The sequence below is a fragment of the Patiria miniata genome, unplaced genomic scaffold (genome assembly GCF_015706575.1).
Source record: "Patiria miniata isolate m_02_andy unplaced genomic scaffold, ASM1570657v1 HiC_scaffold_3, whole genome shotgun sequence".
In the NCBI taxonomy this organism is placed as follows: domain Eukaryota; kingdom Metazoa; phylum Echinodermata; class Asteroidea; order Valvatida; family Asterinidae; genus Patiria; species Patiria miniata.
In genome coordinates, this window is record NW_024037069.1 from 15,235,475 (window position 1) to 15,254,648 (window position 19,174).

At 39.7% G+C, this 19,174-nt stretch overlaps 1 protein-coding gene across 5 annotated transcripts in view; it reads left to right on the forward strand.

Moving 5' to 3' along the window:
* The window catches only part of LOC119737235 (6-phosphofructo-2-kinase/fructose-2,6-bisphosphatase 1-like), a 48,546-nt gene that overhangs the window by 6,495 nt on the left and 22,877 nt on the right, over positions 1-19,174 (forward strand). For 2 of the 5 annotated variants that reach the window (XM_038211428.1, XM_038211430.1), the window contains exons 2-5: positions 13,935-14,060; positions 16,666-16,762; positions 17,327-17,390; positions 18,633-18,707. In XM_038211428.1, coding sequence (XP_038067356.1) covers positions 13,935-14,060; positions 16,666-16,762; positions 17,327-17,390; positions 18,633-18,707 — 362 coding nt within the window. Of the gene's footprint in view, positions 1-356; positions 885-6,330; positions 6,954-11,553; positions 11,666-13,934; positions 14,061-16,665; positions 16,763-17,326; positions 17,391-18,632; positions 18,708-19,174 lie in introns of those variants that run through there. The other 3 variants (XM_038211433.1, XM_038211432.1, XM_038211431.1) reach the window with 3 other exon arrangements.

Here is a 19,174-nt window from a genome sequence, read left to right on the forward strand (position 1 = left end):
TGATTTTCTAGGTTGGGTGGGACAATATAGGAAACAATATTTTTTTCTTGACCTTACTAGAAATCCTACCTAAGATTCCCAGGTACAGGCCAACCACAGTTTTTTTTGTACACTAGCAGAGCACATGGCATTATGCAATTGTGCAATTGACAGATGGTCAACGCACTTTGACATCACCTGATATAATGGACCAGAGAGTCAGCATGCATAATGCAGTACCCACACACAGTCAGCATGAAGCTATACAAGGCTGAGTGACACAAACGGCCAAACCAGAGCATACATTCCATCTTATTCTACCTCCATGTGGTGACAGAGCAAGAGAGAAAGCTGGAGTTACTACAGTTTAGGTGTAGTACATTTTCCTGAAACATTTGGCCTACATGTACATGGATCTGAATGAAGCTTACTGGTACTTGCATGTAGATCCTGCTGTTCGCTGAGCCAGAGCATGTTTTGTTCATGCTTCGAGCACGTGCTGAATTGTATGACATGTTCTGTGTTGTCAGCACTTGCACAATGCACAATTGACCTTCCTGTGCAATAGAAATACTAGTACTTGTTGCCAGCATTGTGTGGCTTTATTGGTTGGAAAATTACAGTGGTCATAGGGTTTGTGTTCCTTCCTCCATGCTACACGTGGATTGCAAGCAGTTTGATTTTCTGGAATCTTCAGTGGTGCAGATCAGGGATATTAAATAATAAATTAACCTGCATCACCTTGCATGGACAGCACTTCAAAATCACTGGATGTACAGAGTGAACACTGACGTGTGGACAAAACTGTTGGATTCTTCATTGTGAACAGGTCACTGCATGTAGTTGTCAAGACTGTGCTTTGTTATCGTCCACGTGGAATACCAAAATGCCTATATCGGAACCAAGTAAGTGGACATGTGGGTTTATACTTAGTACATTCATGACATTAGCGGTTAACTGTTGAGTGTAACATGGTCATGTAGTTTTCGACCTCCCCCATGGCTCTACCTTTGCAAGTTTGCACAGCAAAGGTCTATGATCATGATGATATTGATATTTATACGAGCAGATTCGGTGAATACTTATGCAAAACAACACTGCGTCTTGACCTGAGGACCTGACCATTCAGTGGGCGCCTTCTATATGTCTATTGGGTCTTCCGTTTCCCGGCGTTATATAAATACAAAACATGGCAGCCAAATTGATAAATCAACAGCTTAGTCATGTTAGTCCACATTTCTGATGGGGGGGGGGGGGGGCATTTCAATAAAAAATGCATCCCATCATGTAACTGTCGGTAACTGCGTAGATAATGTAGGGTATAGTCATGATAGTTCATGCATGCATAATTGGAAAGTAGGCTTTAGTGTATTCATGGAAACGCCCATAAATTACATTTAATGGAAATGTTCAGTCACTAGGTTAAAATTAGATGCGAAAATCAGGCGGAAAAAAAAATGTTACTTGGCACTATTTACTTTTGAGCTGACACATCACGACATGCAATATGGAAAATGGTCTGTAAAATCTGAAAATTTCACCCTTTGCAGTGTACATGTATGTAATGCACACACATTCTTTGTACAATGTATGTCTCGCCTTGTATATATACATGTACTTGTACTGGTATGCTCCAGTCTGTTAGAAGATGTCACATGTATGGTACATTACATAAGGCCGAAAAAAAAAGTCTCCGGTTTCTGGTATGCGCGCGTCGCCGTAGCCATGTGCGTCGGCAAAATGAAAAAGTTTTTTTTTCAATGAAAGATGATGTCTCAAAAGCGCCAAACTCACTGGTTTGACTGGAATCAGGCTGCTGCACAATTTTAACGTGTTTTTAGATTGGGTTATGGTCGAGAATAAGCTTTATGTGGCCTCTCTGGACTCCCATATATTTGCACTAAGTTTAGTCAGGCACCATTTGCAGTCATCAGCCGACATTTAAAGCAAAAAAATCAGGTAAAAAAAAAATTTAAAAGCCGCGTCGCCGCACCACATTTTGGGCAAGCTCCATACCAGAAACCGGAGACTTTTTTTTTTTGGCCTAACAAACTGGATGGTGAGTTGGTTCATGGTTGGTTGGAAAGCAGAACATGCATGCAAGATAAGAGAGTGCATTGCCCACCAAATAAAGACATACATTGTACATGCTTCATGGCATATTACCCTATTAGCAGACACACATTGCTAATGTGAGTGGTAGTAAGGGTGTAATTTATACATGATTGTACATGTACGGTATATTGTAATGAATGACAGCATTGAAATAAATGTTACAGAATGACACAAAAATCCGGAAAACCCCCAAAAACATAAATGGAGAACTGAGACAGGAAAACACAACTGCTTGTGGATTCACTCATCAGGGATATCATGTGATTACAATCCCTCCTGATCCTACTGTATAGCCACCTACATGTAAAAGCTTGAATTATTCAGAACCATCTGGTCAGTGACTAATACTTGCTGAAATTGTGGTCGGCTCAGGAACAAAAACATTTGCTGCGACAAGTATACATTATACATGTTATACATTGTACATTATGAGTAATACATACAGAGATACAGTACATACTACACAAATGCACACTTACCGGGGGGGGGGAAGTTTGGAATTTTTGGTTCATTTGAAGTTTTGGTTAATTGTTTTCATTGATCACTCATCTAACAATTAAAGGTGTTATAATACTATAGCAATTTTTCGAATGACCTGCCTTTCTCATTAGATTGATGATTTCAATCAGGATAAAAGAGGGGAAATTTAATTTTCAAAATTGAGCTTTTGGATAGTTCAGTAACTTTTTTTAATGAATGCTAGATTTCTAATATGAATGAGGTTCACACGTACATGTAACTATTTGCGTACATAAAGTCTTTTTTTTTGTAATGAGGCGTTCTGGTAAAATGAGATTGAACTAGCCGCAGGCCGTATTTAGTAGAGAAAAAGGCAATTTCCATTTTCATATTTATTGATATATTTGTAATGTTACACATGTTTTAAAGAAAGTGTATTGTGGAATAACAGTGTTTTTAAGGAAAGCAATTGGCATCTTTCATTTTCAGGAACACCAAACTTGAAACTTTACAGGCCTTTTTCCCAATATGATACTTTCTAGACATGTTGATAAGTGCAAACTTTAATCAGCCACAGCTTGTCAACAGAATGTCCAATTGAAGTGTAACGAAGGGACATACCCATAAGATGGAATTTTGTGTCGGGGTGATGTAAATCAAATGTTCTTCTTTCCTAATAATACCTGCAAACCCTCATTTCGACCTGTGCCCAGTTCTGTCTCATTTTACCAGAACGCCTCACATGTACCGGTATTGTGTCCTGGCCTGTGTACAAAGTACATACAGTACTGTATGTTTGTTTTATACATTTCACAATTTATGCTGGTACACGTACAAATAGATTCAGACATGTCGACATCCCATCAGAAGTGATTACCCCCTCTATTGACCACGGTCATTTCTTAGTCACAGTCAGTGTGGGCTGTGAGTCAGACATACCGTCAGTCAGTTTGACTTTTGTGTTTGCGATTACCATTTTACCAAGGTGTATGCAAATGAAATACAACAAAAGGAAGTTCTGTAGAGTTGCTGGCTGGTAAAGTCCTTGTACATGTACATGTATACGTACATGTGTACGTACATGTACGTGTACATGTATACAGTACATGATTGTGTTTCCCATCTCTGTGCTTTATCATGTAAATCACAGATCGTAGTTAGGGCCCACGACATGAATTTTACTTGGGAACATATTTTGTGCAACTTTCTACTCTTCTTTAGTGTATGAAAACTATTTGGCATCCTTTTTTGGTTAATTTTATTGAAAGGTGGACTTCTTTAAAAATGTTTTCCACTCTTTTTCCATACAAATGAGGGCGCAGTTGCTGTGGTGTCATTTCATGAAGACACTGTTCAACTGTTCAGTGTAGGGGTTTTGTGTTCAAATTGTGAACCCAAAAAAATTGCTCATTGAAAACATTTGTGAGAAAAATTCTTACCAGGGAAAAGTAAATGTTTAACAGCAAAAAATCCAAAATTCTGGCAACTTGTGGTGCTGAAATAGCTGTAACATTGAGATTTCTGCCCGAAATGACCTCACACTTTTGCTCATGAATTTGCATTTAGCAAAAAATGCACCAAATAAACATTGAAAATAAGGTTAAATGGGACACATTTGCAGGGACTGCGTTAAAACAAATTGGAATGGAACAAAGAAAAGTCCCGTGGTTCACAATGATCACACTGACAGTAGTGCTGCTTGCTGTGAAATGATCAGGCATTCCAATACAGAGAGTCCATTCTGATCTTTTCAAAGCTTCAATTATACAAGACTTGTTGCGAGTACCTAGTAGTACAGTATACCGGTACATGTCCATATAAGAGTGTTATAATTTTTCAGGGTTATTTTGAAAGATGCCATTATTTGTAAGCATAACATAATTATTGCCAATTTTGGGGGAAAAAGATGTACACTTTACTTTTCCCCGCTGTGCTCAGTGCTGTAGACCAGGCAAGCTTTGCAGGACATTTTGGTACCTTTTTTGTTTTTATGCTAACAAATGCAAATTTCCATATTCAAGAGCAAAAGTGTGATGTCATTTCAGGCAGAATCCTCAATGTCACAGCTATTTCAGCACCAAAATTTGTCAGAAATTTGGATATTTTGCTGTCGTAAATGTTCTTATTTTTGGTGATTCGGCTTACATGACAGTGAGTAAGCCATTGAGCAAAGTTTTCTCGCAAACGTTTTCAATGAGCACATTTTTGGGTTGGCAATTTGAACAAAAAACCCCTAAGGTGAACAGTGTCTTACTGAAATGACATCACAGCAACAGTGCCCTCATTTGTCAGGAAAAGCATGGAAAAGTTTAAATGTAAAAAAAAGGGGATTTTTCAACAAAATTAACCAAACAGGGATGTCAAATAGTTTTCATACATGTACCCGTTAAGACTAAGAGGATTTTAAATTTGCAACAAATACCGGTATGTTCCCAAGATTCATATCATGCAGCCCTTTAACTGCAATCGCTAATCCATGGTGTTGTTAGATGGCAGAATTGCAACCTCATCCCCAGGGTGTTGAACAGTACGCACCCACCATTGCCTGCTCTCTCACCCTGGTATTGGATCATATGCGTGTGCAAAATTTTTGAACACGTATATGCAAATGACGAATAGTCTGGTGCCTGCCTGTGCATTACTTTTTTTGGGTATGGGGCATCTGGGGTAAAAACAGAATCAATTGTCGCGCCTTGAGTTACGAAAACACGATTGTTTTCAAAGTTAAAATGTTACAATCCCGCCAATATGTAGTATCACATTTCATATTAATGTGAGCAAATTTAAAAGGAAAGGAGTATTTTTGAGAAGGCATGGACTTTATAATTACAATGATAGTGAAAACATGTACATGTAATGCATGTTGGAAATTAACAACACCAAGTACACGATATAAATCCATTACTAGCCAATTGCAGTATCGAATCAGGATACAGGAAGAAAGTTTCCTACGAGGTTGGTTATAAAGTAAGCACTGGAACAAGGTCGGCAGAAGTGGTATTGTATGGCCTGTCTTTATCACAGTGTTCTACATCATGCAGTACCGGTACGTTCCCGCTGAAACACACACAGCATGGTCTGAAAAGGAGCCCCCTTCATGTGCCTTTGATAGTATTTGTCCCAGTTGTGGAATTACAAAGAGTTTGTGTTGGCATCCTGTTTTGCATTATGCTCACCATAAGTTTTTTTTTTAAATTTCAACATTTGACCTTCATTCTGCTACATATGCCAAAAGCAAAATAGCTTTCTAAGAACTTTGCTGAATATTCATGAAGCACATTGGTCCGCCAGTTTCAAACTTTGATGCTGAACCGGTACAGTAGGGGGGCCTACTACAAGTCTCTACAGTACATGTACATGTATGTTTACAGAGGTTTTTTTTATCCTTATGGTTTACGTATGTAGGTGTGCCATTATTTGGATTGAGGTTCATGGCCAGTTTTTGTCCAACATGATGCATATACCGGTATTCAACATCTGGCAAACAAAGTGAGGAAATAGGTCATGAATGCTTCATGCATGACCATCAAGGGTCATTGTAGAACTTGAAATACGGATATGAAAGACTTTTGTCCTTCATTTTTGGCCCACTCAAAAGATCCATGGCCAGGTCACGGTTGATTCCTACATGTACCCCCATGGTTGAAGTCACTATTTCAAGGTAGATCAACAAAGTGGAGCATAGCCTTGCAGGTGCATTGATATGCAGTGTTGTGAATTATCAAGGTTTAATCCCCCCTTATCAGTAGTGGAACTGTCCGCATACGTAGTTCCTGTAGAAAGGCACATGTAGTGGAAGTACTGTCAATGAAAAGGTGCAATTTAGCATGAGAATGCAGGATTTGGCTGAGCTTACACGCATGCACGGTAACTGTGAAAGAACACACTTCATTCAACAACCCACAACTCACAGGAGAGTGAATATGACTAGCTTGGGATCCTTGCCGGATGACTTGTGAGATTTACTCAATATGTTTTTGTTGGTGAAATAATTCTCTATTGTCGAGGAGACCTTGTGTCAATAGCAAAAAAAATTTAACAAACATATTGACCACTGGAGTTTGGATGAAGTAGGACGTGTACAGTACGACAGTGCGTGTGTTGGCTCTCTCGTGGCATCTCATCCTATGTGGGTCTAACGCTTAGACTCAAAAGCTGGCCGGCCTGTTGGAATTGTCAGCCTGCTTGTTCTATCCATCATCAGGCAACCCAGATTATAAGCTGTGGGATATTACAGTGAGGTGGTATAGCTCACTGCAGTGGTTGAGGAGTTTATACCATTGCCAAGAAACTTTTGAATTAGTGAATAGCAGTAAGAGACTGTTGTTGTTAAGGAATGTCGGGGTATCCTTGGTCCCGTGTTGTGAAGCCAGTAGTCATCAACTCCAATGGCATCAGTGGTGAGTGAAATGTAAACATTGTGTGGAGTTTGAAATGTTTGGTAAGCCATGGAGGAGCTTGGCTTTTGAATTATATTTGCCATACATGTAGTTTGCAAATGTACCGTGTATTACATGAACCATATAGCATTTAAACTCTGCAGACTTCAGGCTTTTTTTTCTGGGCTGTCAAACAGAATGTAAATGTATAGGGCCTATACAGTGTACACTTAAACTGTAAATCACCCAACTAATATTGTGTTGTATCATGGAATGGATGTGAATATGAGTACATGTACATTTGTACATACCGGTAAGTACGGTATGTACATAAGTATACGTACATAAGTATACGTACTTTACTATGGCTGTACAATATCTGGGTTTTTTTTACAGCACAGTACATGTACAAGTACATGTATATATGTACAAGTACAAGTACATGTACATGTACTTCATAAGAGAACACATAATTAATCCTATAGATGATGAGTTCTGTATTTTTCTGGTAGGCTGCTTGAATGGATCTCAGAGGGTGTTCTTTTCAGGAACAATGGAGGGGAGCCAGGTTGGTGTAGCGGTACTTTCCTCGCCTTCCACCGCTGTGACCCGGGTTCGAATCCTGCCTGGGCCAATATATGTGGATTGGGTTTTCAGTCCCTACCAGATTCCGTGGGTTTTCCCCAGAATACTCTTCTGGGTTTTTCCTCCCACCTCTAAAACTGTAATTTCTTCACAATGTCTTCTCTTTACTGGGACCCATGGGAGATCAGTGGATTCCACTGAATGGGCTTCCCAGTTAAAATAAGAAATAAAATCAATAAATAAATAAAAAACAATGAATGCACAAAGACATTTACTCATGCCTATCCAAGCCACATGTATACCGCCAGACTACTGAAAGGTCAATCTTCTCAAATAAGTGCGACGGTACCATCCCAGGCTTCAAATTGAAATCACTTGGCATCACTCTCTGGTGCAAAATGTTAAGTCTCCTTTGAAAATTTGAATTTGAGACCTCAAACTTGGCTGGTGAAATACTGACGACCTTGTCTATGCCTCATGAAAAATTTGGAGAATTTTGTCAGCTGCGTTGAAGAGTGTGCACTCTGGGTCCCAGTATGAACACATATGTACATGTGGGCCTTATTGTACAAATTTGAGTATGTGCCACTATGTGCACATATTTGTTGCATTGACCATGGAGCTATAGCTCCATGCATTGACAGAGGCATACAACATCATAAGACCATGGAGCTATATGATAAGTCCGAGTTGAAAAGTTATTCTTTTGAAAAGTGAAAAAAAAATCAAAATTGTTTTTGTAAAGTCACATACATTGTACAGATACATGAGCATTAGGTTGCTTACTTTGCCTTGAGGATATAGCACTTAAGCAAACAGAAGAATGTAAAGATCTTGCTTGTATTTGCCTATGACTTTCAACATGGTCTTTGTAAACATTGCATGTAAACTAGTATTTTAAATTGTGTACACAAATATTATTGCCGTGTCTGACAAACTACATTTGAATGGGTGTAAAGTGCATTTAACATTTATCTTCATTTTTTGTCCAACTTGTTTTGATGAAGGTCAAATCGTTGACACCTTTCCTTTACTAATTGCTTGCTGAACGGATACACTGCTTATGAAAACAGTAAACAGTACCAGGATGTACAGAGTTTATTTGTAATGCGTGTACCTGCACTGCAGGAAGGACCAAGGTCCAGCCTGGCCGTACCTGTTACTGAATACATGAAAGTTGTGGACATGTACATGTATGTATTTCCTCATTCCAAACCTAGGCTGTGCTTAATATATATATATATCCCTAACCCACCTCACTCCTCCAAAATCCTCCTGGCGGTTTTGGAGGATTCTAGAGGATTGAGGATGAATGGTGATTGAATCAAATGAGGATTCTGAAGGATTGAGGATGAATGGTGATTGAAGCACATGAGGATTTTGGAAGATTGAGGATGAATGGTGATTGAAGCACAAGAGAATTTTGGAGGATTGAGGATGAATGCATTTTGAGGCAGGACTGTCTGATGATTTTGAAGGATTTGGCGTTGGTTATCCTTCATTTAAACACGAGTGCAAAGTTTTGGGATGAGGAGGATTTTGGAGGATTGAGGATGAATGCCGAATTTGAGGCAGGACTGTCTGACAATTTTGAAAAATTTAGGCGGAGTTGCAAAATTTTGGAGGATTTTGGAGGATTGAGGATGGTTGTAAGCAACAAGGGCCTAGGGGGTTAGGGTTAATTAATCTCTGGCAGAGAGGGATTGTTTTTTTTGGGGGGGGGGGGGGAAGGGGAGCAGAAAGGTTGTGGGAATGGAATATTTTTTTTTGTAAATGTCTTGCACATGTTTTGACACCAATTTCATAAAATCAGATTCATTCTCTTGAAGTTTCAAATTTTGACGTCTGGTTTGGGGAGGGTCTATGAAAAAGTGCCCATTCGTGGACCACAGCTTGGTTATCAGTGATAATTATAACAGTTTTATTCGTCTCCTTGGACTACAAGGTACTGCTGGTACGTGTAGATGTTGATTAAAACTTTATTTCAAAAGAAGGTCTTATTCAATGGCTGAGAGCAGGGGGGGGGGTGTTTAGGCAATACCCCCTGGAAAGTTAACAAATTGCTGTGTAATAGTCTATCCTATTTATTCAGAACTTTGGGACAAATTTAAAGTCACAAGTATGATCTCATTCACAGAATGCGCTTGCTTTTTCGGGGGGGTTTTGGGGTTTTTTGAGGGGGAGGGGACTGCAAGCATAATACATTTTACCTACAGGTACTTTATTTGGGGAAAGGGAGTGGCACTAAGTTTAAGTGGTTAAAATTCCTCTTGCATTGTACACATGTACATGTTCATGTCTATTTGAACAAAGTGTACTGTCTTTGCTTATCAAAGAACATACATGTAAAGGACTGACTTTTGCCCTTTTTAAAAATTGGTGAAAAAGTAAACCTTTGTCGAGATTCCTGTTGAGTTGCCCCAGCAACTGTAATCACATGTGGGTCCTGAACTGAACTTGTGCAGGTTTTTTTTGTTTGTTAATCCTGCATGGTCTATGGAACACCTAGACTGATGCTTCACCGCAATGCATTGGCCTTTAATGGATCATCAAATCTTTAAAAATCTGTTGTTTAAAAAAAAGATCCCCTGCGGCGTTGAAGTTCTGACATTTGCATTTCTGTTTTTTTTCTGTAGAAAATACAATTGGCTGAGCTTTGCTCAGCGCCTACTAGTCTCTTTACAAAGTACCGACCAGTATAAATTCATGATCATTTAGATTTAAATCCTATTCATCTACATTTTGTTACTTTGTACGTTCCTGGACTCCAGTGGCGGATCCAGGGGGTACGGATGGACAGGGCGCCCCCCCCCCCTTCCGGATCACTTCCAAAATCTAATCAATTCGTACTTGGTCAAGGACTACGCTACTGGTCGCTATACAATGTACCGACCAGCAGGCCTATAAATCCATGATCATTCTAATTATACCCTATTCAGCTACATTGTTACTTTGTACACTCCTGGACTCCAGTAGCGGATCCAGGGGGTACGGACAGGGTACCCTCCTTCCCCCCCCCCCCCCCCCCCCCCCCCCACCAGTTCTGGATCACTTCCAATATTTAATCGATTCGTACCGGGACTTGGTCAAGGACTACCCCTAAAAAAATTTCCATGAAAATCTATCAAGAACTTTTTGAGTTATCCTGTTCACAGACAAACACTCTAACCAACCGACCAACACACAAACCAACGCCGGTGAAAACATCACCTCCTTGGGGGAGGTAATAACCTGAACATGTTTCTACAGTTTACTTAAGCATGTTAGCAAAATAGTACATTTACCCATCAGGAAACAGTATACATGGTACATACATTTCCAGGTGTGTACGGGGAAGTTTACCATGCAGCACAAATTCCTCGATAGACATCAACTTTGCGGAGTCAGGTCGGGGTAGCAGTTCTTTCCTTGCCTTCCACCGCTGTGGCCTGGGTTTGAATCCAGCCAAGGTCAACATATGTGTATTGGGATTTCAGTCCCTACCTGATTCTATGGGTTTTCCTCAGCTCCCCCACCCCCCCCCCCCCCTTCCACCGTGCCAAGTTTGTTTTTTTATGAAAGTGAACCAACTGCATTTTTGCATCTAGTTTTCAAGACAATGATGCTCAGTGATGCATGACTCAGAAAACCTAAACACGGTATCATTGAAAAGCATAGAGATTACCCTTTCAGATGATACCAGTTTTATAGCCAGTAAACATATCGTCTGTCCATACTCATTCTTTGAAGTTGGGTTTCCTTTTTTTTGAAACGCCCTGTATGCAGGAATACATGTACACGTATGTATGGGTGTGTGGACGAACTTGTGTACTTTTGGCCTGCATTCTTGTTACAAGGTATGTACATGTACATGCCGACAGTCACGTACCGTACACACGTTTGTTGTGTTGCTTTGATAACAGAAGGACTCCAGAGTGGAGTGGAAGACTCTGGACACATTGGTTTGATATTGCACGTACATGTACATGCGCTCAGCCGGTTCACTTTATTCAGTTGAATTGTGTGTGTGGTGCTGTGTGTACTTGAATTTTGGCAAGAACTGTAGTCCAGCATGTATAATGGTGTTGATCTGGATCATGGATGTACTGGTAGTGCCTTAGCCAGGGGCCCTACATCGCTGCTCGTAATCTCCTCGATCAAATCATACGGTAGGCCAACTCTAAAATCAATCAAATTTAATGAAGTGACGGTGGGCACTGTCTGATGTCATTTAAACTTTTAATTTTTTTATTTGAATCTTCTGCGCAACCTGTGCTATTTTTGACAGGTGTACTGGTATGTTCAACGTTCTCTGTCACTGTCAGCCATGCTACTGAACATCGACTATTGATGTGCAATTGCGTTTTAAAATTCATATATATCAAGTATTGGAGTCAATGCACCAAAGTACGTTTTTGGTTGTTTTTTTATTAAAATCTTTAATTGGTGTCTACACATTTTCATGCACGCTATACAGGGTGGTTAAAAAAAAAGGACTCCCACATTTGACAGCAATTTTCACCTTTTTTTAAAAATTATTTTTAAGTGTCGACTAGTAGCTATTAAAGTGCTGGCCTTTAAGCAAATGTGACGAAAAAAATTGTTGCATGCACATTTTGTCGTTGAGCTGTGCTAATTTGAACATTTCATGTGCGAAAAAAATTTATCCACGGAGGTACTGGTATACATTCCCTTCGCTTGACTGAGCTCAGCTATCGGAGCTTTATTTGAAAGGGCATGACATTTGATTGTTATGTTATGTAATGTTATACAACAATGAACTTAAGCCGACAGCTCATTGAGTAGATGATCTTAACACTGACATGAACAATTGGACACCTTCAATAAAAGTTACCAGGGCAAAATATATTTTGGTGGGAAGGTTTTTTAAATTTTTATGAACTACGAAAACGTACAATTTACATAGAATAACCCGTGGACAAGACTGATTTTGGTGACTTGTATTCAAATTAGCATAATATCACTATTTTTGCAACTTTTACTAAGTTTTTTTTTCACCATGCATGGTTAAAGGCCTATACTTTACTACTACATGTACACGTATGTGAAAAAAATATTTAAAATAAGTTCATTCAGTAGGTGCAAATTGTGTCAAACGTGGGTGTCCTTTTTTTTTAACCACCTGTACCGTACGTGTGTGCTGGGCATACATGTGCAGTTAATTTACATGTAGAGGATTGAGGTCCCTCATAAAAAATATGCACAAATATACAACATGCTCTAGGCTTATGTTAAGTTCCTTAAAATCAATAATGTGAACTACTTGCATACGTTATTTGAACCATCTGATCTCGGGGCCCAATTTCATAGCACTGCTTAAAGGGAAAATACAACATTTGCAAACATCAAAAAATAAAACTACCAAATCATTTTGAAATACCTTGCTGGACTGTTAGTGAATGACAGTGTAAAGCATCCTGTAAAATCATGGCACCTGGTATACTGTCATTTTCAAGAAAAGTGGTGTTTTTGTATCAATTTCCAACGCTGCTCGGCCGACCAGCGTTGGAAAAAAACTGGCTTTTTTCAAATACTGGCCCCAATTGACCATCGCACTTGTTTGCAATTGATTACACACCTATGAACGGGTACAAGCCAGCTAGACTGGTTCCCTGACCTTACAATTCCCCAATGTAGGTAAACTGCTCTGTTTCTTCTTATATGGAGTCAGGGAACCAGACTACAGGAAAATGATTGTTTTTCTTGGTTTTTATAGCATTTTCGAACCGAAAACCTAAAAAAAGTCAGTGTAACTATATTTGCTATATATTTCCAACCCCTCAATTCCATCCATTTCTGAAAATTACAGCAAAAGCAAATGATGTATATTCCCTTTAATGGTTCAAATCACATTCATGTGCTTGTAGTGCGGATGATATCAAGCATAGTGCAGGGCTTAATTACACACGGCTGTACAATGCTGAGTATACAGCCAATGAACAAGACACAGTGCATCCTCCAAAATCAACCGACACTTTTTTCGCCATTCAGCCTCTATCCTCCAAAATCCTCCAAAATCACCTGGAGGTTTTCGGACAATGTCGGAGGATGTAGGTGGGTTGGGGTTTACATTGTAGCTTTGAAGCATTTTATGAATAGTCTTCTGTTACACAAACGCATCAACTCGGACCTTTCCAAGTTTCAATTCAATCGTATCAATTCAGACCCTTTCAGGAATGTATCTAACTTTTCACCAGTACACGTCATGACGCGTTTAAATGCAAAGGTTTTGCGGTATTCGAAACGGATGACGCATAAACACGCAACGAGCGAGGCCCGAAATATCTGTTTGGAACCTGCTCGCAGTGAGCGAGGCCGGAAATATCAGAGTGTGCTACCCGGCGCAAAGTGGTTAAATGGCTTTGTTAAAGTTTCACATTTCTGTTTTCCCTCCTTTTTTTCTAACCTTTGATACAGCATCGTGTCCCAACATATCCAATCCTCATGCAGTGATTGTGATGGTGGGCCTCCCTGCTCGAGGGAAGACCTACATCGCCAAAAAACTCACCCGCTACCTCAACTGGATCGGTGTGACAACTAAAGGTATGTAAGGCCAAAAAAAAAAAGTCTCCGGTTTCTGGTATGGGGCTTGCCCAAAAAGTGGTGCGGTGACGCAGCTTTTTTTTTTTTTTTTACCTGATTTTTTTGCTTCAAATGTCGGCTGATGACTGCAAATGGTGCCCGACTAAACTTAGTGCAAATATATGGGAGTCCAGAGAGGCCACATAAAGCTTATTCTCGACCATGACCCAATCTAAAAACACATTAAAATTGTGCAGCAGCAGGATTCCAGTCAAACCAGTGAGTTTGGCTGTTTTGAGACATCATCTTTCATTGAAAAAAAAAACTTTTTCATTTTGCCGACGCGCATGGCTACGGCGACGCGCGCGCATACCAGAAACCGGAGACTTTTGGGGGGGCCTAAGTGTCATCGATGGAATTTTTTCGTAGGAACTGTACAGAACCATCCAAAATCTTGAAATACGGTGTTCTTCACAAGGGTGGTTTTTGTTTAGGGTGCAGTACAGTGACAAAGGCATTATCTCTTACTCACTAGGGTTTTAAAAAAAAATTGTTTACAAGGAACTTTTCTGAAAACTCAAATCCTCCAGCCTGCAGGAAAAAGCAAAGTCGTAGTCTTTGTTCGCCTGCAATTTTCATTGAAGGTAACAGCAGCAGGTCTGCGTATGTTTTTCTGAGTGACATGATACATGTGCTGCAGAGTTTCATACAAACATTTCCACGGGCTGAAGTCTGCAGACTTGTTTGGAACTTCAATTTGGCTGAATTATTATTTTTTTTTAAACTGAAACAGAATTACACACAATTGTCTTGGGTTTTGTTTTATTTAAACCCTCCTTCTGATTCAAACAGTCATAGACAGTCAAAATTCACTTCCACTTCCCCTGCTATAATTTTAACAAAGGCTAGTCACCAGCAGTCAGATCATATGTCAAACAACCACTGTGACTAGTCAAACTGGGTCAACAGACAAAGCAGGCAAGCCATCACAGCTGTTTTATCACTCACCCGGAGTCAAAGCATAGTTGTATCAAGTTACTTAAGTAGTCCCAGCCAGTCAATCCTTCTTTATGTGGGCTGGGCATTCTTAACTGTTGAAAACAATCTCTTGATTGATTCTGACTGCAAGGACAACTTTGCACAAAATATGTATGTTTGCATACCGGTAGGAGGGTTAATGGAATATCACTTCATATAAGAATACTGTACAGGAAATCTAGCCTCCCTTGGTGATCTTTGGAGTGCTCTGTTTTTGCCTCAGCTTCGCCTCCGGAAATCTCAACAGATCACCCCGAGTGGCTAGTTTTTTATTTAACAGAATAGTGAAAAAGCGGTCAGTGTTTGTAAAGGGCATCTGGCATGATCGAGAAGTATCAGTGTCTGGCGACTGCTTTGACTTGGGAATTCAAATTGAAAGTCTGATGGAAAAAACAAAAGATCAGTTAAGACGAAAAGATCACGAGACTACCGGACTTGTTTGTCAGGAAACCACTAGTCTGGCACTTGAATCACTGGACTCAGTTCAGTGGACCAGTGGATATTGCAAGCCCTGCCTGATGCTCACCAAGTGGCTAGGTGCATTTATGTACAGAAAAAAAAGAGGGCGACACCAGAACGAGTACAGTGCGACTTGCTTGGCAGAATTTTAATTTGTGACGTTTCAGGAAGTAGGCCTGTCACTTGCCTTCATCAGACCTAAGAATGATAGCAAAATATCAGAAGACGCATTATAAGTAAAGCTTACAATGTAAAGGACAAAAAATAAACAGATACGTAATGATAAATAGAACATCAATTTTACAGTGTACATTAAGTTTAATATATCCCCAGTGGATTTTTTTGGGGTGAATTTCGTCGGAGATTTTTTATCCCCCTCATCTTCAAAGCAGAAGATGAGGTTGTTCTCCTGACATGGATTGCTTCCTGATTCCCAGAGGCAGTATATCCAGGTACACACCTGCGAGGCTGCAAGTCTGGCTTAAATTTGGCAGTTGTCATCAAGTTGCAGCATTTATTGGCATTTAGAAATGTAGGAGTTGTTTGTGATTAAAGAACCCTAAATAATTGACGGGTCGAAGTGAATATTCTTGAAAAAAAGGCCAAGGCTGGTACTTCCAAAACCTAGTTCTTATAGTTTTTAGGCGTTTCAGGCGGCATGTATCATGTGCAGTAGCGTAGCGAGAAAGTTTTCTTTTGGGGGGGGGGGATATTACGAAAAAAAGTTCTGCAAAATTTCAATATGCTGGACAGCCGTGTTGATGGTTTCAACCACGTCCGCTTACAGTCCGCCACACGCAGTTAACTTAAGCGAGCAGTGTGCAGAGAGTAGTGTTGATCAGTATGTGTGGCTAACCCTCTCCCTTCTCCCCCCCCCCCCATTCTTTGGGTCGGGGGGGGGGGAGAAATTGCTATGCCACTGATAATATGCGAACTAGGGTAAAATTGTCAACTGAAACATGTTTAACTGCAACAATGTCTAATGGAAGATATATTTGTATTGTTTGTAGTTTTGGCTCCTGTTATGTCATTACAAAATGAATGTCAGTACAATGAATGTTGTGCACATTTCTTTTTCTCAATTCTTTACATTTATCATTTTTTTCTCTTTTCTTTCTTTCTTCATCAGTTTTCAATGTTGGAGAGTATCGGCGTCAAGCTGTGGGGAAACCCAGCAACCACGACTTCTTCAGACCCGACAACAAAGAGGCTCAACTAATCAGACAGTAAGCTCACCACTCCGCAAATCATTCTGTAGTACCTTCTGTCTTTGATTGATTCATGAAAATAATTGCTGAGCAACGATCACCCATCTGTCTTTAATGCCTACAAACTAAGGATGTGATGTTTACATGTTTAAAAGGCCCATGCAATATAAGTTTTTACATGTGTCCCATTTAACCTTATTTTAAATTTTTGTTTTTCGTTTTCAAGGACATTTTAGTGCCTTGTTGTTTTTACGCTAATGCAAATTTCCATGTTTACATGTATGAGCAAAAGTTTTATAAGATGGAGCAAAAGTTTGATATCGTATCAGGCGGAAACCTCAATGTTGCAGCTATTTCAGCACCACAAGCTGCCAGAAGTTTACTGTAAATTTTATTTTTCTAGTTATTGTTTGTGAAATGTAAATTTAAAAAAAAAAGCATTAAAATTGCACCAATAAAAATGTCTATTGGCCAGCCATCCTACAGACCTGATGTTTGGATAGTATTTGCTTGGGTTAGTCGCATGCATGTTTTCCTGTTGTTGAGATGCTTATTTAAATCTGAATGATGTTTTCCTTTCAGACAATGTGCTATGATGGCTCTAAACGACATGGCCAGATGGTTTGAAACAGACGGTGAAGTTGCTGTAAGTTGTTGTATTAACCCTATAAACTCCCTAGTGTCTTTTATTAGGAACTGGACCAAGTCCATCAAAATCCATCAATCACTGTGCTTCTTATACAAAACTGTACATGACATGATGAAATCCACCACTGACGCACTGGTTGACATTCATGGACTTGCTACACATGGCTTTTATTACAATAGCAGTACAGGAAGCTAGGCAAAATCAATTGGATACCCCCAGCACTGCTTCAGGCCATTAGGCCTAAGTCCATCATACTCCATCAATATTTAGACACGCCAGGCCTTCTGGACCAAGTCCCCCAAAATCCACCAAAATGGGGGGATGGATTTTGATGGAGTTGGGGTGGTCAGGGTTAACCCTCCTCCCTCTCTGGCTGGCAATTTGAACAAGGCCAGCCCAGAAGTCAAAATAAATCAAGTGACTGTTTTTATTAGTTGAGTGCTCCCTGCCTTCGTAAAGCAGGATTGACTGGCGGTGATTGTTATGAAACCTGATTTAGCTATGCCTTGACTGTGAGAGATTGATAAGCCAGCTGTGCCTACCAGCCACTTGTTTTTGTCTGTTGATGAATTTTACTGTCACAGTGCCTACAAGAAATATGATCTGAAGGTTAATGTTAGGAGAGTGAATGCTTTTAGTTTTGTTCTTCATGGCCAAACTGAAATATTATTTACATGGCACTTGACGTTGACAAGATATATATTATTTATTTGTAACTTTATGTGCCTACATATACGCTTGTGATATCAGCATACAAGAGAAATATAAAGGTTAAACAGGTAATTCCAGTGCTATGTAATGTCCGTAACAGAGCTTTTAAGAGCTCAGTGAATAAACCTGAAAACATATTTTTCTAATCTTTTTCATCCATTATCTACATGTAGTAATGGTCAAGGAGATTACAGACTAGGAGTTTTGGATCATTTCTCTAAACGATTAATTAGATATCCATGGTTAATTGGCTCCGTTACGGACATTACACTTCCTTTCGTAATGCTCAAATTGCCCAAATGTGTCTTTCATTAAATTCATTATAGCGCCACAAAGCTATCAAAGTAACTTCTCTTGTTGCAAAGTTTTGCACTCGTGGGTGATCTAAAGTAATGACTCATTGTTTAAGACTACATTCCGAGCAGATGCTTAAAAGTAGCTAAATAATTAAGAATACCAAAATCATTGATCTGTTTTCTAGACCGTACTTCTTCCACTGATTGAGATTTTCACTGTTCCATTGATTAGGTATTTGATGCAACAAACACAACCAGAGAAAGAAGGAAACTGATCATGGAATTCTGCAACCAACGATGCTACCAGGTTAGTATTGACTTAGAGCAGAGTTGTAATGACTCGAGTCAATGACTTGACTCGAGTCCGACTCGAGTCACAATTTTTGGTGACTCGACTCGACTCCCTAAGGGTAAATGACTCGACTCGACTTGAGTCACTGCGAGCAAATGACTCGACTCGAGTCCCTCATCAGAAGACTCGACTCGAGCGAAGGCTAATAAGACTCGAGTCCCAAAAATAAGAGCACAACTTTGCGAAAAGTATTTGCAATGACTTACGGTGCAACATTATGCTCACTTCGCTTTGCGAATAGCAGTCATGTATAAATACACAATGTGTCACAGACTCCCACCTCATCGTTCTAGAACGCACAAAATACTATCCAGGAACCAGATTGTTAAACACATTTTCTAATTCGCAGTTTCATCATTGGCTTTGGGCGATTTCTTATAAAGCTCTTGGATTCGAACGCTGGCTAAACTTATGGCCTCCTT